The sequence below is a fragment of the Cyprinodon tularosa genome, unplaced genomic scaffold (genome assembly GCF_016077235.1).
Source record: "Cyprinodon tularosa strain WSP-4 unplaced genomic scaffold, ASM1607723v1 ctg196, whole genome shotgun sequence".
In the NCBI taxonomy this organism is placed as follows: domain Eukaryota; kingdom Metazoa; phylum Chordata; class Actinopteri; order Cyprinodontiformes; family Cyprinodontidae; genus Cyprinodon; species Cyprinodon tularosa.
In genome coordinates, this window is record NW_024038715.1 from 102081 (window position 1) to 128194 (window position 26114).

At 37.0% G+C, this 26114-nt stretch overlaps 1 protein-coding gene and 1 long non-coding RNA gene across 3 annotated transcripts; one reads left to right on the forward strand and one right to left on the reverse strand.

Moving 5' to 3' along the window:
• The first annotated feature begins 6 nt into the window (after nucleotides 1–6).
• On the forward strand, nucleotides 7–8017 carry LOC119782618. Its single transcript, XR_005280691.1, has 3 exons — nucleotides 7–57; nucleotides 1383–1562; nucleotides 6493–8017. It is a non-coding gene; the product is annotated as an uncharacterized LOC119782618 (long non-coding RNA).
• Nucleotides 8018–9259: 1242 nt separating this feature from the next.
• LOC119782598 (iporin) lies at nucleotides 9260–24769 on the reverse strand. Of its 2 annotated transcripts, none has more exons than XM_038283609.1 (10): nucleotides 24548–24769; nucleotides 17446–18701; nucleotides 16321–16537; nucleotides 15306–16184; nucleotides 14325–14401; nucleotides 14004–14178; nucleotides 13824–13929; nucleotides 13673–13719; nucleotides 11810–12446; nucleotides 9260–11664 (listed from the first exon to the last, which is right to left on the reverse strand). In XM_038283609.1, exons 2-10 carry the CDS (start codon nucleotides 18673–18675, stop codon nucleotides 11583–11585), a joined length of 3450 nt encoding a protein of 1149 aa, XP_038139537.1. In that variant the 5' UTR covers nucleotides 18676–18701; nucleotides 24548–24769; the 3' UTR covers nucleotides 9260–11582. The 2 variants fall into 2 exon arrangements, with proteins under 2 accessions (XP_038139537.1, XP_038139536.1); XM_038283608.1 differs by having other exon boundaries at nucleotides 17431–18701.
• Between the last annotated feature and the right edge of the window lie 1345 nt (nucleotides 24770–26114).

The following is a 26114-nucleotide window of genomic DNA, read 5'->3' on the forward strand; positions in this document are numbered from 1 at the left end:
ACACCTCCAAACACCACTGCATGCACATACCTGCTTATACCTGTTTCTAAAAACAAGGTAGGGAATTCAGCTCCAACTATATTTGAACTATAATTTATCCTTTAAACTGTGAGAACACATGAACAAGCCTCAACATGTTTACAGTATGCCGGGAAGTTGTTGCATTTATAAGATGTTATTGGTGATGTCAAAAAGAAACTACAATCTTAAGATCTGCTGCTTACGTCTTTCCAAAATGCTATCCCACATCACACACTGTTAAATTTGTATTTTACCCATAAGGGTAAATTGTTGTGGTGTGCATGTGACGGAAAGAGCTGAAACAGTTAAAGCTATTTTGTCACATCTACAAAGCAAACAAAACTGGATTTATCAGAAACGGTAGGAATGTGTTGAACTGACTCTCCTGTCTGCTGACATGACTGGCATTCTTCAGGGAGGAAGCTGCTCAGGTCATCTGATCTGACGCACAGACTCATAGTTCTAGAACAACAAAGAAAAAGAGTTTTATTGCTTTATGAAGGAAATGGGTTCCCTTTTTTGTGGAGATGTCGAGTGCAATGATATACTGTACGTGCTGTACATGCAAACTACTTTTATTTGCATAAATATTTATACTACGTTAATTTTTATGCAAAAACTGATGGATTGTGTGGATATTCTGGTCAACACAAAATAGCACATAATTGTTTATGAAGAAGGAAAACTGCTACAGATGATGCTTCTTGCCTACAGCTATCAACATCTACAACAGCTTGTTGGAAAAAAGCTGTTACTACAACATTTAATTTCCCTTTAGGATAAGTAAAGTATTTTGAATTGAATATGAATTGAAATTATGGAAATTATTACCTCGAACTGAAATCTAGAGAAGCAGCTTGGATCCAGAGTTTAGGTAGGAGAATCTGTCACAAGAAAAAAAAGAATTATGCATGTCACAAATCAGGTCTTTATTAGTAAATAAGTAGAAGACATTTTGAATAAAGCTGCTGGCCTTCATCTGCAAAGAGAATTGCTTCTAAAGAAGGTCACCAGTTTATGGGCTCAATGCTATATGAGGGTGAAACATAGAAAACTTAGGGTCATTCCACATTACCCTTAACATTCCATTTTTATGGTGGTGGGAGCGTCATGTTATGGGGATACACAGAGGAAAACCTCATCAGTGTTATTAGGAAGATGCAGAGAAATCTTGGGAGAAAATATGTCTGAGGCTGCAAAAGAAAAATGCTTTAAACCAGAGGTCATAAATTAGCAAATCCGGACCCACCTGCTGGCTAATCAGGACCCAACATTATTTAAAACATTAATAAATTACCGCATGTTGTCTGAAGTCAGTGTCTAACTCCACTTGCGCCACTTCTCCTGTTGATATGGTAAAGCCCTCCGGAGCGTCCAGGACCAGGCTAGACGTGATACAAATTATGAGCTGTCAGTGTGGATCACTGCAGCGAGCCACTATTAGACACAGCAGGCGAACCTGTGGCAAACCAGGTGATGGGGAAGGAGAAGACGATGAGACAAAGAACGCAGAGAAAGTGTGGACTGCTGGAAGAAGTGTGGTGAGTTAGTGTAAAAAAAGTGAACTGGTGTGCTTAAAGATCACCCTGCACATTTTGAGCATGTTTGGCTCAATTCTCCAGCATGAACCTAATCAAAAATAAATATTGATCCAGGCTCACGAAGGAGCACCTTAATATATGCTTGAGAATGTCTTTGTCACCAGTCAAACCCAGGTTTAAAGCCTTGCAGGGCAGTTTAAAGCCCACTGCTCTCATTAAGCCATAAAAGAAAAAAAGAAATTACTAACGGTCAGTTTAGGTGTTTTATAAAATATGTGAAGGAGGAAATTGTCTATATACCAAACTGAACAATTGCTGTTCTCTACTTCAATAACAATTTAGATTTCAAAAAGGGAAAATGTTCATTTTTATTTATTTTTTTTATTATTATAGTTTTTTATTTTTTTCATGTATGTATTTTATTCATTCAATGTATAACATGGATACATAAAAACCTCATTTTATTTTTGTGTTAAATGCAGTTTAAAGTAACGGATTATAATTAAAAATTTCTTTACTGGTTGATGATTTTTTCTTTATTTGGACCCCGCTGATTTTTAATTGTTAACCCCTTCTTTAAACCATGTTCTTTAAAGGACACCTTGCTTAGTAAAAAGTACCCAAAAAGTTTATTTAAGTACAAGCAGAAAAAGCAGTCTTCCAAGAAATATTCCGAGAGTACAAAATAACTTGGTTAAATAAGTAATCAAGCAAAGATTACTTGTTGACTCATTACATCTGTTTTAATGTTTAATGTAAAATTTTGTAAGAGAGTTTTGCAGTAATGCGCAAAGCTAGGTATTTCAAAGTGTAAAGAGAAATTAAAAACAAATAATAATAGTACAAATAAATAACATCCTTGAAAAATAACATATTTGGGAAAAAGAAAAACATGAATTTTTTATTTTCTTACATAAACCTATAAAAACCCATCTTTATAGTAGGTAAGGCATTCATGATTGGAAAGGATAAAGAAATTGCAGTGAAAATATTTGTTTTTTGCATACTCATAGTAGCATGACATTTTACTCAAGCAAACAAACAAACAAACAAAGTTCTCACCCGAACTTTACTTAAGTAAAAGACAGAAGTACCATTAGGTGCAACTAGTAACTACCCACATTATTAGGAGGCAAACAGAAATGTGAACCATATTATAAGTTTATCATGTTTTCATGATATCTTTTTATTTTTGTTAAATATATTTTTGTATATTTCTTATCATTAATTATTTAAGTGTTTCTCTCTACTTCTCTTGACATATATTATTTAAATCCCTAAATTATTCCTCATATAGATTTCGTTTTTTTTTTTTTCTGCTTGAATCCTGAATCCACCAGGGGTCGTAGTTGAGCAATTTACAGAAATCCAAATAAGTTTCCCGTTTGTGCAGAGGTCAGGCAGCTTGATTTCTCTTTCTGTTGGGGTAACTCATAAAGGCGTAAAATAAAATAATAGAAAATAAAATAATGAATAAAAGTTTAATTTTTATTTTCATGACTTTCCCTGAGAAATATAGGAAGCAACCAACAGGGTGAGTTTCAGTCAATACACTAATCTGATTAAGGGTTTGGTACAGAAGAGGATTAGGGACACACAAAAAAAAAAAAGTTAACTAAGTTTTACATTTTATTTCAGTTTAATATGGGAAAAAAGTCAGAATTCTGAGATTAAAGTCAGAAGACTTAGACTTAGACTGATTTCTTCGTTATTTTGTATACACAAGTGTAAAACAAAAATAAATTTCGTTTAGAATAGCTCTCTGGAAAATTACATTTTTTTTAAACTGCAACCTTGACAGGCACGTGCAGAGGGGGGGGCTAAGGGGGCTTGAGCACCTGCCCCTTTTGCTCCATGATCCCAATGTGCCCTTTTGGTCCCTTTTTTTTTTTTTTTTTTTTTTTTTTTTGACACATGTACTGAAATTGTTATTATTAACTTTTTTTTTTTGGCAAGAAAAACAATACAATAAGCCCTCCGATCACATTGTTACCTTTGACCTTTTGCAGGTGACGACGCACTTGCCTCTCGCACAGTCAGATAAGGCGGCTAACTGCGGAGCTAAAGGTAGCGAATATTCCACATTACACTGTGGCCGCTGCTCATTTGGCCCTAAGCAAGATCAACCATGATCGGACGGATGGCTGTCTTCAGTCTGCACCGCCTCTCCAATGTCAACCTGAATAGAGATGTAAGTGAAACCAAATGAGCCCCATGGATGATGCAGTATTGTTTGATCTAAAACACTGTTTACTCTGTGCTTTTAGTCTTTTACATTGAAAATTATGTTTTTTAATTCACAAAAAACTGTTCTGTAATGATTACATAACAGTTTTTTTGTGAATTAAAAAACATAATTTTTGGAGAAAATACTGGAGTAGGCTTGCTACTTGTCAGACAACGAAAACTTTGAACGTTGTATAATTTCTCTACTTTAGCAAAGAGTAGCAGTTTAAACGGAGGAAAGTATAGGACGCGGCGCGCCTTTCTCTGAAGAACTACTGAGCGGGAGGAGACAGCCAGGTGAAGAAAAGCTGTTCTTATCTATCGATTCAGTATTTTTATCATACAGACATTAGGCTGTTGTTCTTGTGCTATGAGCTAGCTGCTAGCTAATGACTTTGCTAGCAAAGCAAGATAACTAAAAAGCCTCCCTGTGTCGTTAATGATAGTAGGACATTCTTCAGTATTACTTATGCAATAGGGGCACATCGCCCGTCAAAAACCTATCATCTCCATAATGGATATATGTCTGATTTTCTAATTTCCTTTGCTGCATGATGTACATTTCATTTATTCTAGCGTTAGGTAAATGTATCTTAAAGGAGAACTCATCCAGAACTACCATGATAGATATATGATAGATATAATGTATGAAGCTGGTGAAAACAAAACTGCGCAGCTTATGCAAGGAGGATCGGTTGTCAGACCTTCTTTTGTTGGCAATCGAGAAGGATGTGCCAATCATTCACAGTGAGGTTATTAAAATTTTTAAAGACATGGCTAACAGAAAACTGCTGCTGTGAACAAAAGAGAACAAAAATAGCAAAAATGCTTAAAAGTTGGAAATTTGTTTTTAAACAGTTAAATCACCATGACGGAAAATAAGTTTTTGGATCATAATCTTGGATTTAGTTTGGGGGAAAAAGAAAGGCTGAAATAAATAAGACATTGACCTTCACTCAACACAGAAAAGATGAGAAAATGAGGAAAAAAAGAAAAGAGAAACTGACAAGAAAAAACGAAGAGGAAAGATTGAAGAAAATGTATATAGGTACTTACAAAATACACTAAGACACAAACAGAGTAGGCTTTTCTCATGGTGACATGCATCAATAAAATGTTTGCTTTGTTCTTTTTTTTCTGCAGTTCCACATTAAAGTTTGATGCAGAAGCTCTGCTTTTCTGAATGGAGCGTCTCCATCTCCACTGTCAGTACAGCAAATCAGGCAGACATTCTTTTTTATAGATTACAGTACACTAAAGGGTTGCATTGTTCCCTTGTATGCATTTTTAACAGTTTAATTCTGTAAAGACAAAATATGTCTGGTGGTCCAGCTCTGATTTACATCTTTGGCTAAATTGCAGGTTTGAATATTGTAATACTTTCCTATAACAAAATAGACCTGCAGAAAGAAATTACTAATAAAATATTTTACATATGCATAGTTCTATGTTCTATGTAGAGATTTCCCTTAGCTTTGATTGTATGTATCACAATTTTGTAATTTATCATTGTTCATTAAACTCTGAAAGCTATGTGACTTTGTTAATATTCTGTCCTAAAATGCGATAAGATGTGCCCTTTTTTTTTTTGAGCACCTGCCCCTTTAGTGGTCTCTGCACGGCCCTGAACCTTGAAATATATATATATATATATATATATATATATATATATATATATATATATATATATATATATATATATATATATATATATATATATATATATATACATATACATATACCGTATATATATATATATATAAACAGTAATAAAAACATATGACTATAAATTTACAGTTCTAACATTTTCAGTTTCTTTTCTTTTTTTATATATATAATGATAAATATAATAAAATACAATACAATAACCAATTTTAAAAAACATTCAGCAGTCTAATGGCAGTGGGGAAGAAAGCATTGTGGAATCTGCTGGACCTGAATCCAATACTTTGAAGTCTCTTCCCAGAGGGCAGCAGGGAGAACAGTCCATGGTGGAGGTGTGAGGGGTCATTTAGGATGTTACGTGCTCGGGACACGCAGTGCTGGGATGAAATATCTTTAAGTCCTGCTGCTGCCTCCTCTGTATTTTTTGGGGGGTATACACATCACCAGCACTGTGTTTCTTTGAAATAATGAATTCTTATTAGGGCTGCAACTAATGATCATTTTGAAAATTGATTATTCTGTCAGTTATTTATTTTGATTCATCGATTAATAATTGAACAGCTTTCTTAAAAAATACTTTTTACGAATTTAAACCGCGTGAAACTAAAACTTTTCCACTTGGAGAGTTTTGTATTCAGCATATTGACAGACAAGTTTTTTTTTTTGTATCCTCTTTTTTTGTTGCAATTTTGGTATAATTAATTATGGTAATTCAATTCAGTTTATTTATATAGCGACAATTCACAACACATGTCATATCGAGGTACTTTATAGTTCACCAGGTCTTACAGTCAAATTTATTCAAAGTTTTCTATCTAAGGAAAACCAGTTGATTGCATTGACTCAAATACAATCCCTCACACTAAGCATGCTTGTAGCGACAGTGGAGAGGAAAAACTCCCTTTTAACAGGAAGAAACCTCCAGCAGAACCAGGCTCAGTGTGAGCGGCCATCTGCTCACACTATATGTTGATCATTTTTATTATTCAGTACTGTTATATTTACTATTTTATCATTCTGTGTCATCTTTTTTGCACAGAGACCCAGACCACCATTGACAGCAAAGATGGACAACAAGTTCCCCTACAAGCCTGTAAACTCCTTCATCCCTTAAGGAAGTCCTTAAATAAAATGGATGATGATAACCTCCAACTTCATCTCAGATGCAATAAACAACACAATGCAAACTACCTTGCATAAGATTTTATTATTATCTAGACGAGACGTTCACAGCCTCGGTGGAGTTTGACACATTATGGTTATTTTCTACAGTTGATGTCAATCTTTAAATTCTGGACCAATTTCTCAGCCAACATTTATACACTTTTGAAAAAGAGTTTGACATGGTTTTGAGTTTCCAAGCTGGAACATTTTGTATTTTGGCACACATCTATCTTTTTCACTCAAAGCTCTGTATAGATGCATTTGGGGAAAAGTTGGTTTTTAAAGTTGGACTTATAGGTTGTCTTGGGTGGCATTAGAACGAGAAAAAAAACACCCTATAAAAAATGAAAATAGATAAATATCTGTCATTTGTGCTATAATTAAGCTTTCTGTTGAACATGAGTAAACATACTTCTCCTGCTAAGAATGGGGAGATTATTTTACCTATTTTTTGTGGGATTATGCAAGCAGGACATTTCATCCCATCTTGACATCAGCTAGTTCTGGCAAGGGGAGGACCTTGCCCGGGGAGGCATCTATATGAAAACCAACACTGGTTCTAAGTCTAAATTTGGCTGCATTCTATCCTTAGAAAATATATTGTTAGTGTCAAAATATTATGGAAAATTCCTTTTGGATTCTGTTGCTGCTTTAATCAATCCCATTTCCAGCAGAAGGACATTTACACAAAGGGCATTTTAATAATAGTTGATCAACTGATAAATACTTAATCAATATCCAACCACAATGACATACTGTCATCAATGAACAACTGAACAAATTGTTCTTCACACACAGCAACATTTTTCCATGAATGAATAGTTCTGGCTGCTTTACTAAAGCAAAAGGATATTTTCTAAACTGTATTAAGTTATTCTGACTAAATGAAATGTGGTGAATATCAAATTACTTTTGAACTTGTAACTATAGAATTTAAACATTTGAAATATTTGTTTTTTACACTTTAATTATCATACAATGAGCATCTTCTGTGAATATTGTTTGGGATGCAAGATATCTTGGCTTTAACATTTGTTTTGGTAATTTTCAAGCATATCTGTATCATCTGATAGGTAAAACTGGGCCGATATTAACACCCACTGTTTATTTTCATGTACTAGCTGTTTTGTTTCTTATGCAGCTCAGGGTTTGTTATGATGTCCAGAGATTAGGGAAACATATATTAAATGATATTGGTAAATATGAGATATCGTCTAAAATTATCGTCTATTTGCCCAAATTTTCCTGTTGGTGTATTCGTAAATATTCCGAAACTGGAATTTCTTGTCCATGTTTTTGCTCACATGTATATTCTCTTAGCAGACACCAGCAAGCTTCTTTATTGCAGAATCGGTAATGTTCATTTATATTACTTGTTTTCCTGCTCTTTAATTTGACTTTTGTGCTATGTTCTCTTTGGAATTGGCCACGGGACCTTTCTTTTCCTTTAATAGGAAAGAAAACCGATTTGTTCTTACAATAAACACGCATCAAAAGGCTTCATGAACTGTAAGCTGCACTAGAAACTGCTCTTTCAACTAGACAATCCAAGATTCCTCAGGAAAATTATGCTATTCTTGAATCACATAATACACTTTCAAGCTTCTTAGTGATAGTTCCATACTGTGGGTCTATTTTGCTGAACGATGTAAGAAATTCATAATAAATTATTTACTATTTGTTTGAGACTTAAACATTTGTGAGTTCTAGCAGGACAATGATCCCAAATGGCTGTCAGAACTTTTTTTGGATAAATGATTCAAGCTAGACTTTACATATATATACAGTTAAGGGTTAGGGTTATTCATCATTATTTATCAATCGCTTTATCCCAAGGGGTGCTGGTGCCTATCTCCAGCTGTCTACAAGCAAAAAGCGGGGTACACCATGGATAGGTCGCCAGCCTTATCGCAGGGCAACACAGAAACAAACAACCATTTAGGCACACACTCACATCTAAGGAGAATCTAGACAAGCCAATCATCCTAACAGTCATGGAGAGTACCCGGAGAGAACCCACGCATGCACAGAGAAAACATGCAAACTCCATGCAGAAAGACCCCGGGCCGAGAAGACCCCGGAACCTTCTTGCTGCAAGGCAGCAGTGCTACACACTGCACCACTGAGCAACCCTTGTTGCAAAGTCTGTGCCAGGAAATCATAAATTCACATTAATTATACAACATCTGGCAGGCACAGATCTTAATTCTGTTAGAGGAGTCTGGCCTGTAGACTGTTGCCTGGTACTAATGCACACTTGAGCTAATATCAGTGGGATTGAGGATAAAAAAACAAAAAGCCCTTTTCTAACAGGAATATATCTGGCATGTTAGCGAGTCATGAGATTGTTGGATTCATCCCATCAAGGCGCAGTGCCAGGATACATGGGAGTCAAACCAGGTCAATGTTTGCAGCATACTTTATGCAACAAATTTAAGACCTGTTACATAATATGCCAAGAAAACCTACCAGTGGGCTCAAATAAAAACAGAATAAAGGAACACATGATCAGCTCTCTATTATCACAATAGAAAACAGCAGGAAAAGGATTGCTCAGACACCAGCATATTAAAAGCGAGATGCCTCTGTGACATGAGCGAACTCTGAGCTCATAAGAGAAAAGATAAAACTGGAGGCATTAGGAAGTGTTTCAGGGCTTTATTGAGAGACTGATTGTCACAGGCAATTAGAGGAAGCAGACTAGAGAAAAAAAAAGCAGAGAAAATGCGAAAAATTAGAGCTGAAACAGATTTTTACACATATTACAGTGCATTAGAAATTGTACTTTCACTAAATGACACAAACATATTTTTCTTCCGCTTTCTATCCATTTATTTGACAAGCGGTTTGGCACACAGGTACTGTAATGGCTGAAACAGCCACCAGAGGGCTCCTACTGTACTTCTGCAGCAAAACAATGAGAGAAAAAAGTGACATTTTGAAAATCAACTGTACAACTAGCTAGCTGTGGAGCAAGAGCACCTACAGCATGTTTATTAGTCCATGAACCTAAATTTAGTCCATGCAGAGGATTTGACAAGAAAAAAAGGCTAGTTAGAAAAAAAGACAGTGTGTTTGTTTTTTAGCACTAAGTGTCATTTTTTTTGTATCTAGTGCTGAAGTGAAACCCTGATCTATGCAGGGGTCAGTGCACATAAATTAAAATCAAGGGGTAAAATATGAGCACCAAGTCCTCTTTATCCAGAATGCAGAGGCCATTTGACATCAGGAAAAAAATAAATAATTCTTTTTATTTACTCTATCAGCCTATATGACCAGAAACTACAGAGGGGGGAAAACTAATAAAATATTTTTATTTAAATATTCTGTGTTAGAGTTCTTTGTATGAAACAAGTTAACTATTTCGGTGTTATACATTTAATTTTTTATTTTTTTTTACCTGTTTTGGTAAAAAAAAAAAAAAAAAAAAAGAACCCAAAAACCTTTAGATGTTCATACAGAGTACTCTACACGTTTTCTGGCTTCTCTTATAAGGATGTGTAAAAAGCTTTAAATAAATAAAGCTTTATACACATTTCTGTACAAAGTCCTGTTTGACAGCAGGTCAGAATTTTCTCATATTAATCATTATAAGGTTTGGGCACAAAAAATATTATTTTATTATTATTCACCTGCTAAAAGACACAATTACGGCTCATTTTTAGGTTTCTGTCAGAAACAATAAGACTCATATTTAAAATGTACTGTTATTTTTAACCACAATGCAATTTGCTCTAACTTGCTTCATTATAGGAAAAAAATAGGTTCACAGTATTATAGGTCCTCTACCATACTTATCAGAAAACATGATTTGCTATTGCAGATATTGCACATATCAGGAAGGCCAGCTTTGTGCTTAGATGCCACCTAGTGGGAGACAGAAGGAATCTTGCAAAAATAACATCCCTGTCTGACAATGTCTCCCTCTCCATGCATGAAGCCACTTCAGTGAAAGACTGCTGCATACCAAATGAATTATCGCAGATCCTTCCCACCAACAGCTGTGAGACTTCATAAACATCACTGCTCCGGCGTCACTGTTTACATAAATGCTTCTATTCGCCGTATTTTTATTCATGTTTAACATAGCATGTATTCAATTTGTGTTTATGTTAATTTATTGCTTTACTATACATAATTTTATTCTTTATTCTATTTCTTATGATTTTAAATTGGTGACAATCTCACTTTAAATGTCTTTTACTTTGCTGCTGTTGTGCTGACATTTTTTCCATAATGGGACAAAAAATAGTAATTTTCTGTTCTATTTTCTAATATATTCAACTTTTGTTTTATGATGGGTCCATTATGAGTGTTTGATTCCATAAACTGAGTCCCAGACAGATATTATGGTAAGAAAAAGGGTATTTTCCAGGAAATAGTCTCATTTACGGTATCTGGTGGTAATCTGGTATGGAGACTGTGATCATTTTACGCATCATAATATTAACAAGTGGAAAGAGGAACTGATTACAAAATTAGAGTTCTTAGAAACTCTGGTCCAAAAATGTAGATATTTTTTTTTTCATTGAGTAAATACTGTTTTATTACTTTTTGTGAAAAAAATTAATACATTTCTAGATTTTGGCTTTGACTTTTACAAAGGGATGCCAAATGTTTAGCTGTACTCCTATAGTTATTTTTTTGTTGCTTTGATGATACTGAATGAACTTTCTAAAGGGCATTATTTTGAATTCACAGTTTGGTTTCATCACTAGATTAATATTGTAATTCTGCATATAAAAATGATACGTTTCTATCACAGCATTTTATTGCTTTTAAAGACTGAAAATAATCAAAACTTAATAAAAATTGGCAGGTGGTTGTTACCTTTGAAATCTGATGCTTCGTTGTTGCAATATTTTGTTATCATAAAGAAGTGTAATTGTGCTTTTTGAATGCTTTTCTGGTACCTAATCTCCCACACATTATGTTGTTTTTTCAGCAACCAGAGCCAGTCTGAGCTCATCCTAGCTTTATAGATCTAATGGACTGGGCCAGAAGTCCAATCTGCGATCTGTCCAAGTGCAGCCACTGAGATGGTAGTCTGTGTATAGAGAGAAGGAAAGTACAGGAAAAAGTTAGGGTTACTGTAGAGATTATACACGCTACTGACAAAAAGAGCAAAGATACAATTTAAAATCAGTTTTTTTAATCATTACTATAATAATAATTTCAATCGTTTTCATTACCTTTGTCTTTGTGCTTTAGAGTGAGACTGGAAACTCTTCTCTGCTCTGGCAGAAACACCAGCAGCTCCAAACAGTTTTGCCCAACGAAGGCTGTTCTGAAAGGGAGTCTCTACACGGTCAGAGCTTGTTGCATTTTGGCTCCCATTGTCTTTTTTCACTTCTCTCTCATTCTTCCAGCCCTCCTCATAGATTTTCAACATTGTACCTCTATGATCTAGGCTACAGTTTGCCACTTTTGATACACTATGCACAGGAGCAGAAGCCAAAAGCGGACTCCTGTTAGTTTGCATGGCCTCATAATTCTGCTTGCAGCCACTTGAACTCTGACTGCTGAGAAACTCCTGCTGCCTTTGGTGTGTTTGACTGTTTCGCCTGCTGTCTTCCACCTTTCTGTCAACCTGTAGCTTTGGCCAGCTGGTCACAAGCAGGGCCGAGCATGGCTGAGGTGGGAGAGCATCACACTCCTCTGAACACAGCTGTGTGTGGCATAACAGTCGCGGCTCCAGGAGCAGGTTGAGGTCAAATGGCAGCACAGAGAGTGGCTGAAGGAGGAGGAGCAGCTCCTGGAACAGGGGCTGGCAGCGACTCAGTGAAGTGAATAGAAACCCCCAGGTGTGATAGTAGGTGGTAACCACATCTGTGAGGAAAGAACACATGGATTCAATGTAAAGAAGTATCTTTAAATATCAAACACGTCTAAAAGAGGTTTAGAAGTTTTCTAATTTGTCTGCTATGGTTAAGTGTGCTTCAATAAGCAATATATTTAAAAGTCTGTCAACCACACCACATTATTACAGCAAGGGTAGTTTGTTTATCTGCAGTAGACCTTTTAAAATTGCATTAAGTTTTTATAAAATTCGAGTTAGATTTGTCCATTATCTTAAAGTATGTGAAATTTCTTGCTTTCTATTGTTTGTTTATTTATTATATTACTGTCCCAAACCTAAATGCAAAATAAAAATAATGATGTAAATGTTGAGTTCCGTTGTATTAGGTCCACTTTTCTTAATTACCTCCTAATAAAATGAATCTAGTTACCTTCCCAATCAACTTACTTTGCCTGTCAGTAAAGTATTCTCACCATAAATACAGCTTTTTTTGTGAAGGCTTCAGAGGTTTTGAAAATTCAATCCAAAAAGACAGGGATACATTTGATAGATGCATCTCGCTTAACACTGCTCAAGTCATCACCTGAAAATAGAGCAGCTGCCAAGATGCGACTATCCACCTAAACAGACAGGCCTGGCAAGAGCAGGTTTATTTAAAGAAGTGTCCACAAAAGATAATTGTGTCTCTATTCTATTGCAATCTTTGTTTCCTTTATGACACTCTACGACATTCTCATTACACCAGCATGACCTTGAAACATGGTGGTGGCAGTATTGTGCCGTGGGGACACTTTTCTTGAGCAGGGTTAGGAAAGTTCTTCCGAGTTGGTAAAATAAAATTGGTCAAAGTTAGAGTGAATGTGGGCCATCATGGAAGAACCTGTTAAGGGTTTCAAACGACCTGACATTTAAGAATTACGTTAAAAATTAAGAATTACATTTACAGATATAGCTGGTAGGGTCATGTCCAAATACCCTTTCTACAGTAATTGTTGCAGCACTAATGCACAGTATACTTCTGGTTTTTACTGTGTAGAAATATCTGCTTGAAGTTATGTGTAATACTTAAGAAAAGATGTCTTGGTAACTTGGCAACAATGCTTCAACCAAACAGGTTACAATGTCTGGCTCTCTGGAAACCAGAAGTGGTCGTAGTCGTATGGATAGAGATTAAATGAAAAAAGCGCTGCAATTTTTGTCAGTTTAACAGCTTCCCTACTGTGTTTCTTGTGCTGTGCATTAGCAGCATACTCACCTTTTTGACTTTGCAGATGACTGAGCCAGAACTCCAAAGCTCTCAAGCTGTAAGGGAGAAATATGACGCGATATGAAATAACAGCAGAGTAGAGGTTACAGTTCAATATAAAAAGTTCACCTAAAAGATCATAAATAGCTTTAGTTTTTACTTTAAAAGGCCCATGAGGAAGGCTCGTAATCTCATACTGTGGCTGGTGAGCTGGGGACACTGTTTAATTTTGGAAACAAGGCTGTAGAGAACCTTGGTGGACGGACCTAAAGCAAAGATGCAAAGACTTAGAGACCATAAGCAAACTGACTGACTGGTTTTAATTTAAATCTGCACATACCTATTCTTGTAGAGATGTCCACCACATTCCAGGAATGATTGCGACGCTGCCCTATTATGAAATCCAGCTTGTGATCTCTCAGACCGTCCTCTAAAATGTTCTGAATCGCAGGACACAAGTGTTCAAGGACGAGGCCTGCTATAGTGGAACTGTAGGAGCTGTTACCCAGACGCATCTGTAACACAAGGAAGAGAGGGACAGAGGCTGTGCTATAATGTGTGTCCTGCTGACACAAGTTATTTGACTCTTGTGCTGAATTATTGGCATCATGCTTTTCACAGGGACGTTTTGTTCTACTTGCTTAGTTCTGCTGACTCTTACCTTTTCTTCTGGGTCTCTGCTACTTCCAAAATGAGCCATGATCAAATCCACTGCATTGCTCACAGCTCTCAGCAAGCCTGGACACGATGGATGGATGGATGGATGGATGGATGGATGGATGGATGGATGGATGGATGGATGGACGGACGGACGGATGGACGGACGGACGGACGGACAGGTGATGGATGGATGGAAAACAAATACAAAGGGAAATCTCATTCAGAATCGAAAACATCAACATCCTTTTTACTCTCCTCTTTTTCCATATGAATCCAGAGCTGGATAATATTTATAGACAGCCTAGGTTCCATCCGAACCTAGTGTTTAAATGATTTTAAATGTGAACTGTGCCTGAGTACAAATAATCTGTAGCATCCCTTATTACAGTGCTTTTGCCCTGCCTCTCTTTCTCCATCTCATGTAGAGCAGCCCAAGAAAATGTCACAGTAAATTCTTTATGCATGTTGAAGCCGCCTGCAGCTCCACACCAATCATATTCTTCACTGCTGATGCCTCCATCTATGAAAACATGTTCTCAAATAATCAGACTTCATGTTATTAACTTTGCAAGTCCCTTTCCTGGTGGCATTAGGGCAAAAATACGATTAAGTGTGATATAAATATTTAGTACTACTGCATTAGTCTCTGTCTTATCTGGAGACTGCAGTCTCTCTCTCTCTCACACACACACACCAACACACCCCCCCACACACACAAACAGAGACTGGAGAGCATAGAGCTCAGCCAATCCTGAGCAGGGATAGTTAAAAATAGGTCATGTTTCAGAGGAAGCCCCTTTAGGGTATTGAAGGCACTGTTGCAGTATTTTGAGGTTTGATTGCTTCTTTTAACAACTCATCATTGGCAAGATGGCTCTACCGTGAAGCAAGTATGATTACACCAAAACAAATAAATTGATATATCTTCTAAATAACACAACATCAATGCATTTGTGGGCAATTGTCTTGAGGTAACTCTCACCTTTCCTCTGCAGATGACTGATAGACATTGACTCATAAGATGTATCCAGTGAGAGGCAGAACTCTACGGGCGGCCTGTCGCTCACGATCAGAGCCTGGCTGCTCTGGCTCTGAGTTGGCATTGGGCTGGGTCTAACAGGCTCTTCAGTTTTCTTTTGGTGCAGGCCTGAAGAGAGGAATGAGCTTAAAGAGGAGAGGCATGCTGCAGCAGTGAGGGACTGATCTTGATGGAGCTTTAGCTGTGGTCTTGAGGGTTTTGGAGGTAGTAGGGACACTGGCAGGTTTGAAACCACGCTTTCAGGTGTTATGGGTAACATATGGGAGAGTTTTGAATGAAAATCAGTGTTAGTAATTTTGGTTTGAGCGGTGACTTGGTTTATTTCTGGTTGAAGGCTAAACAGGTCCTGGTATGTAGGGATCCTAACCAGGTTGGGCTGATGGCTTGTTGTTCCAGGGTTTAACCGTATTCTTTCCTGAGACTGAACTACTGCCTCATGGCTGGTCTCATTGGCTGTTGGTTGATACTTTTGACTCCACGTGTGTCTGTAGCTCAAACCTTTTGGACTTGGGGTGCAGGTGGAGCAGGTATCAGAGCTTGAAGCAGCCTCCAGGAATACTGGGCAAAGACTCTCCATAGGTGAGGTTTGCAGTTCAGATAAACATTGGCTTCTTTTCTCCTTGAACTTGACGCCATTCTGGGAGCTATTAGGTTTGCTGCTCTTATGATTTAGGTACTGATCAAGCAGGCCTCCTAAGTTACATTGTCCAGGCTGGATCTGGGGCTTCTCTGTGTGAAGCAGAACAAATGGCTGGATGGGCAAAGAAGTTGGTCTTTGTAGCTTACTGTAGCGTACCATTTCCTTGTCACAAGACCAAACACCTGACAAGCATAGGGCATTATAATATGAAAAAAAAAGATTAATTTAAATCTTTATTTTTCTCTTGACATGCATTGTATGTTTTGTTTTTATCCATTCCTTGTCCAAAAGAAGAAAAAAATCAAACACTCTCCTCACCCATTTCAGTAGCATCTGCATCAGTGTACTCTCTGTTCTGAATCACAGATGGCTGGGTGGATTCAGCTCCTCTTTCTTGGCATTTACTACTATGGGGGCTACTCTGGCCGCAGCATGGTGAACAAGGCATGTAGGAGAAGCTCTGGGTACCGTGCAAATGTTGCTTCCTGCAGGGGGCTATGTTGGTGGAAGTTGTGGTAACCTGCTGATCGCTTGCCTTAAAAAGAAAACAGACTAAATGAAAAAAAAAAAACAAGATGACTGCATTCATAAACACCTACTGCACTTTTAACTAATCAATGAAGTTTTGGATTAATATCAGCAAAGTTTAGATGCTGTTTTCAAGAGAGAGAGATGGTTTCTAAATCAAAACCATTTATAATATTTTCAACATATGGAGGCACAGATCTGTTTAGATTTAAAAAAGTTGACTTGATTAACCTTTACAGATACGATATACGTGAAGGGTTACGTGTCATGTAAGGCTATAAGAGACAGGTTAAAGAAAAATCAGGACTATTTTTTCAAAGCAGCATTCATTTTATTTATTTATTTGTTTGTTTATGTATTTTCAGTTCAGCATTCCATAAATAGGAATTTAAAATATTTTATCCAGTAAGCCCTAAATTATATTTTTATCAACATATTTTTACAGAAACAAAAGAACCCACCATTTGTCCTGTGATAGGGGACTCAAAAATATTTTTTGCATCAGATGTTCATCGTCAAACTATTTGTTTTTAGGCATTCTAGTTTGCGTTCATAACAAACAGATAACCAAATGCTGCACCTTTTTGAGGTTACAAAATTAAGAAAAGTTTTGAAAAAGATGTAAAATGATTATCAGGCTCATACTTTTATGACTTTTCCATGTTTAATAACATCCATGTTATTAAACATGGATGTTTGTACAATAAATGTTCTAAATGAGATTTATTTTCAATTTTTCATTTTGCTAAGATATAATAAAAAAAATGAAATTCATTATTTACAAAATTTTACAGGATAAATCTGATATAAGCACAAGTATCAAGTATATTTAGATTTAATGAAAAACAATCCCTTTTACGCTTTGGTTTTAAGAGACTAATAAAGCACTAATATTGTTACCTTTTCAACACCAACCTCCATGTTTTCTTTGGGTGGTCCTTCTTTGTTAGAACCAGGAGGTACTGGAATGGTGCAGCCTCTGCCAGGCTCTCCGGGACATCCAGTGAGGCCAGAGCACGCAGGGCTTGGGGACTGGGATGAGAGGTCACAGGTCACAAGCTTATAGTACTTCTGGTTTGTCTCCATAGCCAGTCTGTCCTGGCTTTGAATGCACGCGGTCAGGTCTGTAACCTCCAGAGAAGAGAGGCAAGGAGCCATCAGCTCTAAGGAATAAAGGTTGCAGTTTGAGTCCATGCCAAATGGTTTGGGATCAGCATCTTCTTTCTGGGCCAGTTGAGGAGCAGGTTGGAGAGAGAGGAACACAGAACCCCCTGAAATCTGACATGAATCAGCAGCAGGACTGCTGAGATCCTGAGGTGTGGCAGGATTGTTGCTTTTATTGTAGATGGTGCAGAAGTTAACCAGTATGCCATCAGAGCTGTTACATGAGGAGTCAGTGTTGTCTTCTGTTTGAATGTTGGCTAGCAGCTCTGGGGAACATTTTCCATAGATATTCTGCTGTAGGATGTCTGAATTCTGCTCTGAAGAAGACAGAAGAGATCTGCTCACAGGACAGCGATGGCATCTCTGATGCAGTGAGTCCATCTGGTTAGACAGCCACTCTTGGTTTTTTCCCATCCCCAGCATTAACCCTTCATTGTTCCATTCAACACCAAGTTCTTCGTGAAGAAATGCATCAATTCCTCCATGATTCAGTGACCAGTGGGAGTTTCCATGCAGCGCAAAAGAAGAGTCCTCATGATATTTGTGGAGATTATCTCCATCCCTGTCCTCTTCTTCCTCCTCATCCAGCTCTGGTTTGGGAAGAAAGGAGTTGTGTGAGCGCAGGTTATTTCCAGCTCCACAGCTTCCCTCCTTGATACTGGATCCTATTTCTTCTGGCGATGAGTTGGACTCGTATTTTCCGCTGCTGTCGCTGGTCCCCTCTTCCTCCACCTGATTCTCACAGAGACTACTGTAGCTGCTGGAAAAAGGTCTCCATCCTCTTGTGAAGGAGTGATCTCTGACAAGAGTGTCCTGCTCTGGGAGGGACACTGCTCGGGTCAGTCCTGATGAGCATAGCCGGCTCGGCCTCTTGGCTGATCTGGACAAGACCTGGACTGGAAGCTGCCAAGCGGGAAGTTGCACCACAGGGAAATGACACGCTATCAGTGTGTGACCTGGTAGACTGGATGCTCCAATCATGCTGTCCCCATGTCCCGAAAAATATCCTGAAAGAATGAAACACATAGGGGTTTGTTTGGCAAAAAAGGCAGAAAAATTATTTTTGTCACATTTTAAACTTCAGCAACTAAACACAGACATTCAATCTGAAATACCAACTAGTATATAGACTGTATGCATAGATATACACTCACCGGCCACTTTATTAGGTACACCTGTCCAACTGCTTGTTAACACTTAATTTCTAAGCAGGCAATCACATGGCGGCAACTCAGTGCATTTAGGCATGTAGACATGGTCAAGACAATCTCCTGCAGTTCAAACCGAGCATCAGTATGGGAAAGAAAGGTGATTTGAGTGACTTTGAACGTGGCATGATTGTTGGTGCCAGAAGGGCTGGTCTGAGTATTTCAGAAACTGCTGATCTACTGGGATTTTCACGCACAACCATCTCTAGGGTTTACAGAGAATGGTCCGAAAAAGAAAAACCATCCAGTGAGCGGCAGTTCTGTGGGCGGAAATGCCTTGTTGATGCCAGAGGTCAGAGGAGAATGGCCAGTATGGTTCGAGCTGATAGAAGGGCAACAGTGACTCAAATAACCACCCATTACAACCAAGGTGGGCAGAAGAGCATCTCTGAACGCACAGTACGTCGAACTTTGAGGCAGATGGGCTACAGCAGTAGAAGACCACACCGGGTGCCACTCCTTTCAGCTAAGAACAGGAAACTGAGGCTACAATTTGCACAAGCTCATGGAAATTGGACAATAGAAGATTGGAAAAACGTTGCCTGGTCTGATGAGTCTCGATTTCTGTTGCAACGTTCAGATGGTAGGGTCAGAATTTGGCGTCTACAACATGAAAGCATGGATCCATCCTGCCTTGTATCAACGGTTCAGGCTGGTGGTGGTGGTGTCATGGTGTGGGGAATATTTTCTTGGCACTCTTTGGGCCCCTTGGTACCAATTGAGCATCGTTGCAACGCCACAGCCTACCTAAGTATTGTTGCTGACCATGTCCATCCCTTTATGACCACAATGTACCCAACTTCTGATGGCTACTTTCAGCAGGATAATGTGCCATGTCATAAAGCTGGAATCATCTCAGACTGGTTTCTTGAACATGACAATGAGTTCACTGTACTCAAATGGCCTTCACAGTCTCCAGATCTCAATCCAATAGAGCATCTTTGGGATGTGGTGGAACGGGAGATTCGCATCATGGATGTGCAGCCGACAAATCTGCGGCAACTGTGTGATGCCATCATGTCAATATGGACCAAACTCCCTGAGGAATGCTTCCAGCACCTTGTTGAATCTATGCCACGAAGAATTGAGGCAGTTCTGAAGGCAAAAGGGGGTCCAACCCGTTACTAGCATGGGGTACCTAATAAAGTGGCCGGTGAGTGTATAATTCAGTTTGGATTAAATAACAAACAGTTAATTCAAACTTGTGCATCAAATGCCTATGCTTTAAAATTATCAAGGTTTTTCTCTCCCATAATCATGTCACCTTTAAAAAGGATTAAATTAATGATTGTTTGCATTTCCACAAAAAAAAAAAAACTATGGATCACCATTTAAATTTTTATTGGTGGTTCAGCCCTACTTGCAGATTAAAGGATAAATATTCCTTGTGGAGCTGTTAGGGTTATATTTTCCACTCTTAAACTAACTTTGGGATCTGATTAGTTGTCAGAACAATAGGCAAAAAAGAAATACTAAATAAATAAACATTTTACATGGGATATTTACCATCTTAAACAACAAGGTAAAAGACAAAAACAAAAAAAAATCTGCATGGTACGGCCCTCACAGTCTGCACCACCAGTCCTCTGTGATGTGTGCCTCCAGGCTGCAGCCGAATGTTGCACTCTATAATTCAGTCGAATTCTAACAAACCCCCCCTATTGCTTTCTCCTCTCGGGCCAACCACAATCAAAGTGAGTTAGTCAGCTGCTTTGTAACTAGGGCAGCTGTGCTGCAGAGATACTCTGCAGACACTGCTGAAGTGTAAAAACATCTGCTTGTTTTTTTTTATATTTTTCAGTCCAGGACATGACAACAAAATAACTCATTCTTTAAGAGGTTCTACAATCATAAGGTGTATAAAACACACTACATGTTCCGCTTCATCCTTATTAGCCCTTATTAACCTAAAAAAGACAAATTAGCAAATTTACTAGGCCACTATCACAGGGATTAGGTGAGAAATAAAGACATGCTGGTTTGGAAAATGTAGATGTTTATTATACTGCCAAGGTGGAAGGATATTAGCAGTGAACTTCAGAAAAAAAATTTTTATACCCGGTCTGTTAAGAGTTATGAGGCAATATTCAAATACATTTTTCCCACTCTCTGCAGTGAGAGCAATTGTTCAGTTATGGACATTTTACCTCAGTCACCTCTCCAGCTAGGACATTTTTTTTAAATTCACCCCAAGGTTGGACTTGTAATTCTCAGGCCTTATAAAGCACGACAAGAGAAACGCTGAACATGTATATAAACTCCATTTATCAAAACATCTGCAAAAATGTCCTTTGACAGAAGACCTTTAAGTAGATATGTTTAGCTGTATGATATAGCCCCAAAAATGTTGGGGCTGCATTATATGAATTTTCAATATGAATTTAAAAATAAATGTTATATCTAATCTAAACGAGATCATACATTTAATCAGCAATTTAAAAACAAACTCCATCAGTTGAATGAATTCCTTTATTTCTTTAGTTTATAAATGATTTTTACACTTTAGAGACTTGCTGTAATGTTAAGTTAAAGAGTGATACAAAAACTAAAGAAGGAATTTAAGATATAGTTAGAAGATACATTTGAGGACAGAGTTTCACTGTTTTTACACTATATTTGTGCTCTTTAGATACCCATAACATCACATTTTTGTGTCAAACATCACTAGCATGAAAACATGAGTTTTCATGTCTACAGTGCACAGTGAAAACACAAAACAACCACGAGAGAACTACCTAAAGTATCATACAAATTGCTAAGTTCATAGAAAAAACATTTCTGTTCCATAACTAGCATTAGGAATTTGTAGAATAAAATTATCATTCACAAAATATGTTAATTTTGGAACTATTACAAATTTACAGATAAGAATATGATAAAAAAAAAAAAAGTTGGAACAGAAAGTGCAACAAAAAAATAATGTGAATGGATTAAAATACAGTAACCTCTGCCTTCAAATTCAGAGAGATGTAATGGTTTGTACAGACTATTTTTCTGTAAAGTTTGACCAACTAAGAAAGAAATAGGTTAGCCAATATGAAAGACTGCAGAATCCAAGTGGATCAGCTCTGTCTTCATCTGGCTGGAGCACAGAGGGATGGTTGTGATTAACAGAACTCCGGATGTCAGTCGCTTCGTGCCAGCCATCTAACATTACAGATTGGAGTCAAAGTTAATGAATCCAGAGGCTGAAGCCCGCTGTGATTATAATGGCACTTGTTATCACCGTTTTCAGCCTCTAATGAGACGCCATGCCAAGTCAAAATTATCTGCATTTATTGAGTCAAAGAGAAGGAATAAGGGGGGACTTCAGGATAAAGATTCATCTCAGGAGAAGGTTTATGTTACATGATAAATGATGGCAAAGGTAGTTTTGCACCTGCAAAAAACATGTTTAGTCCTTGAACATTTTGTCATTACCACCGCCAAGAAGGTTATGTTTTTAGTCGACTTTCTATGGGTGTTACTTTGAGTGTCTGTCTTACCATCTGTGTACAAGATAACTTGAAATATTATGAACAGATTTTAATGCAATTTTTACCAAAGGTAGATCTAAGTCTGAGAAACAATCCATTAAATTTGGCAATGATCCTCATCATATATCCGGATGCCGGAATGTTTTAGAGAATTTTTTTACATTATTTGGCTAAATAAGCAGTTTCCTCCTGAACCAGAGGATGACTGCAGTGACTATTGACAGCTTCAGCATCGTACTCAAAAAATCCAGAAGTATTATACTGAAGACAACAACGCAGGAAAGGTGAGCCATGCCTCGTTCAAAGTCTCAATCTGCTGATCAAAGAAGGAAGCAGAGTGCAGAGTTAATGATAAAGGTGAGAGCAGAACAAACACCTGAGGCTGCAGAAACATGCTGTGCCTTATTTATAAACCTATGAAAGGATTTTAAGTTAATTGTTACCAAAGGTTCACCTCATTTTAAATAACAATTCATTTAAATGTGGTAATTATCAAGATCATGCGCCTGTTTTAGCTATAGGTGGAAGTCACAATATGGGGCAAAATTAGTGGAGGTCTGCACCCTCCGAGTGCATTTCTAATTTTTCTGTAGATTTAGCTGAAGAATTTGTCTGGGTTATTCGCCTATATTCATGCTTTGATACAATCCATTCAGTTGGAGCTCTGGCCATGATTAGAGTTATTGTTCTGCCAGAAGATGAACATAAACCCCAGACTGAAGTCTTTTTCTGACTCTAAAATTTTTTATTCCTGGATTTTTCTCTCAGATCCATCCATCTTGCCACAACTGTGACCTGATGCCACCACCACCATGTTTAACTGTGAGTTACCATAGCTATTATACCCAATTAATACTTTCCTTGTTCAAACTGTTTCTGTTAGTGGATGGAGATGAATTGATAAGTTTGAACTCTTGCTGTATAACAATTTTCAGATAATGGATTGAACAGTGATCAGTGAGCTGTTTAAAGCTTCATCTATTGTTTTTCACCATTTCAAACTTTCACCCCAGAACCTGTCCAATGTTTTACTTGGTCTTAATGATACTATTTGAACTATAATATTCTTAAAAAATATTTGATAACTTGATAAAACAGCTGTATTTATGCTGATATTAAGGTGTAATTAATTACAAGTGAGTTCTAAAGACTATAGTTTAAATTGAGTGTATTAAAGAGAATGGATATGCCTCACTTTTCAGTGTTTTTTTTTAAGGTTCCAAATGCATACTGACTTACCATTATGCTCTAATGTGTCTATTTTCTGCATAGCAACTTTAAGCTTTCCAAATGTAGGTGGTGATATAAAAAGCTTTTTATTTGTCTTAAGGTGTTTTAGGATTCAGAATGATGTTTAGAAGTGGTATACATAAGGATATGATAAAAAAAATAGTATGCATTGAGTCTATTCAAAATAAAAAATACACATGTTACACATGTTTCTTTCTTGCTTTTTTTTGTATTTCATCTTGGCATCGCATGCTCCGATCTCAAAGAAGAGAACATTCTGGAAAGTTAAAAGATGTTTTAGATATTATCTTTTACATGAGTTACATGCAGTGCAAAAACGTACATTCTTTTTTTTAGTTTTTTTATTTATTTATTTTGGTTTATAGTGTTGATACTGCTGCAGTCAGTTGTTTAACATCATTGCTGATGTGATTTCTTATTCAATAACACTGTATGAACAGAGAGCAAAATTAATTGGAGCTGATATTTGTCCAAGGCTGTCCTTTGAGACAGTGACTTCTGTCAACTACATCAGTATACCTTCCAATTGGGAGCATGCATAATTCAATTAAATTTATATAGGATGGAGTTCATCTTTATTTGTGATATAGGTTTGATTTTTAAGAAATTATGATGATACCCTGCAAATATCCTATGATTATCAGATAAATCTATATTCAGGGACCGGATTTATATTTGTTCTTCTCACTGTCCTATAATTAAAAACTAAACACTAAATACAATGTACACTCACTTTATCCCAGGATTGTTTAAATAGGACAACATAGGAAAAAAAAGGGGGTTGTGCACACATGACCAAAAAAAGCATCCATGCCCAGAGCAAAGCAAATGCCCAACAGAGGAACAGCATAAAAATAAATGGATTTAGTAAGAAACAGGTAGCATTGCTTATGTATAAATATATTTATTAAAACCTACTTGAAAACAACAGAGTTGATGTCCGTCTTCCTCTTGTGGATCCCTAAAGTCCGAAATCATGAAAAAAAATCTCTTGGTTTACAAAAACTTGTGCAGTTTTTGAATAATATATATAAAAAAAACAAACTATTATTAAAATCTTCCTATTTAATCTGTGGTGGAAACATGAAACCGGTCCGGTAAGCAGATCCGGACACACGCGCGCGCACACAAACGATTATCATCAGTCTCCACGCAGCCACATCAGTATGGCTCAGCCTGCCGGAGATGTTACGTCACGACTGCTATGGCCAATGAGAAGACAGAAGAAGGTCTGCTCCTAAAGTATCCAGGACACAAGGTAGGATAAACGGCAGAGCCATTGCTGTACTGTTCAAATCATTTTAATTGGCTCCGTTTTTCGTCATTAATGTATAATTCTGTCATTGTGGTTGTTCTCTGAGTGAGCCTCAAACATTTACAATTTTTTTTAACCATTTTTAAGCTGATAATCTCAATAAGTTAATTAATCATTTATTCCTTAATTTCATCGCATCTCACCATGATGTTTATCTTTTGAAGATTTTTCAGTTTCCTTAGTTTTGTCAGGCATCTCCTATTTAAGTGCTTTTAAGTTTTTACTTGTGTTACATTTAAAAATACCAAAATGTGACAAACAAGCAAAAAAAGAAACAAAAAATATTCCCATTACTGTATTATTTTATAGAAAGTGTAAACATGTAAGAAAGAGCTAAAATGGGAACATAAAAACAAAAAATAAATTCATATATATAGGAATTTAGAATAAAGCTAACGATAACAACAATAAAATTGTTTAACAGCACCAGAGGTAATCATAGTAATCGTGTAAATAGATCCTTATTTTTCTTTATTGACACAGGGTTCCCTCTGCTGGTAAAAGGGTTAAAGAGAAGAAGCTGCACACACTAGCAGTAAAATTTCAGATGCATTGATACCATTTTAAAAAACCACTAGAAGACTTCCAAGCAGAGGTGTCAACTAATGAAGTACAAATATTTCGTTACTGTTCTTAAGTACACTTTTTAGGCATCTATACTTTACTCAATTAATTATTTATCTTCCTATTTCTGACTTCTACTCATTACATTTTCACACAAGTATCTGTACTTTCTATTCCTTACATTTTTTAAAACAAATGTTACTCGTTACTCTTGGCTTCGGTTTAATGTTTCTAAATATTTATTTCACGTCATGTTCGCCATCCAATGCAGATCATTGGTGCCATCCACATCTAGTGAAAACCAGTGTAATTGGATGGGTCATATAATGCAAACACTCATTGGTTAGCTAAAGGAAATTATCAGAAGCAAGCAGGTGTTCTTCAAATTGCAAATGTGAATTGTCTATGCCATGCTACAATATGGATTAAGAAAAATATGCTGAAATGTCTGAAAGGTCGAACACAGGCGAGAGCGCATCAGGAGATGGAGACCAACAAGACCTCCCTCATCCTCGGCCCTATGTCAAAGAATTTTTTTGAAAAAGTCAAAAAATTTAGCTTTCAATTCATATAGTGGCATCTGGTTGTTTTTTTAAAGGTTACTTT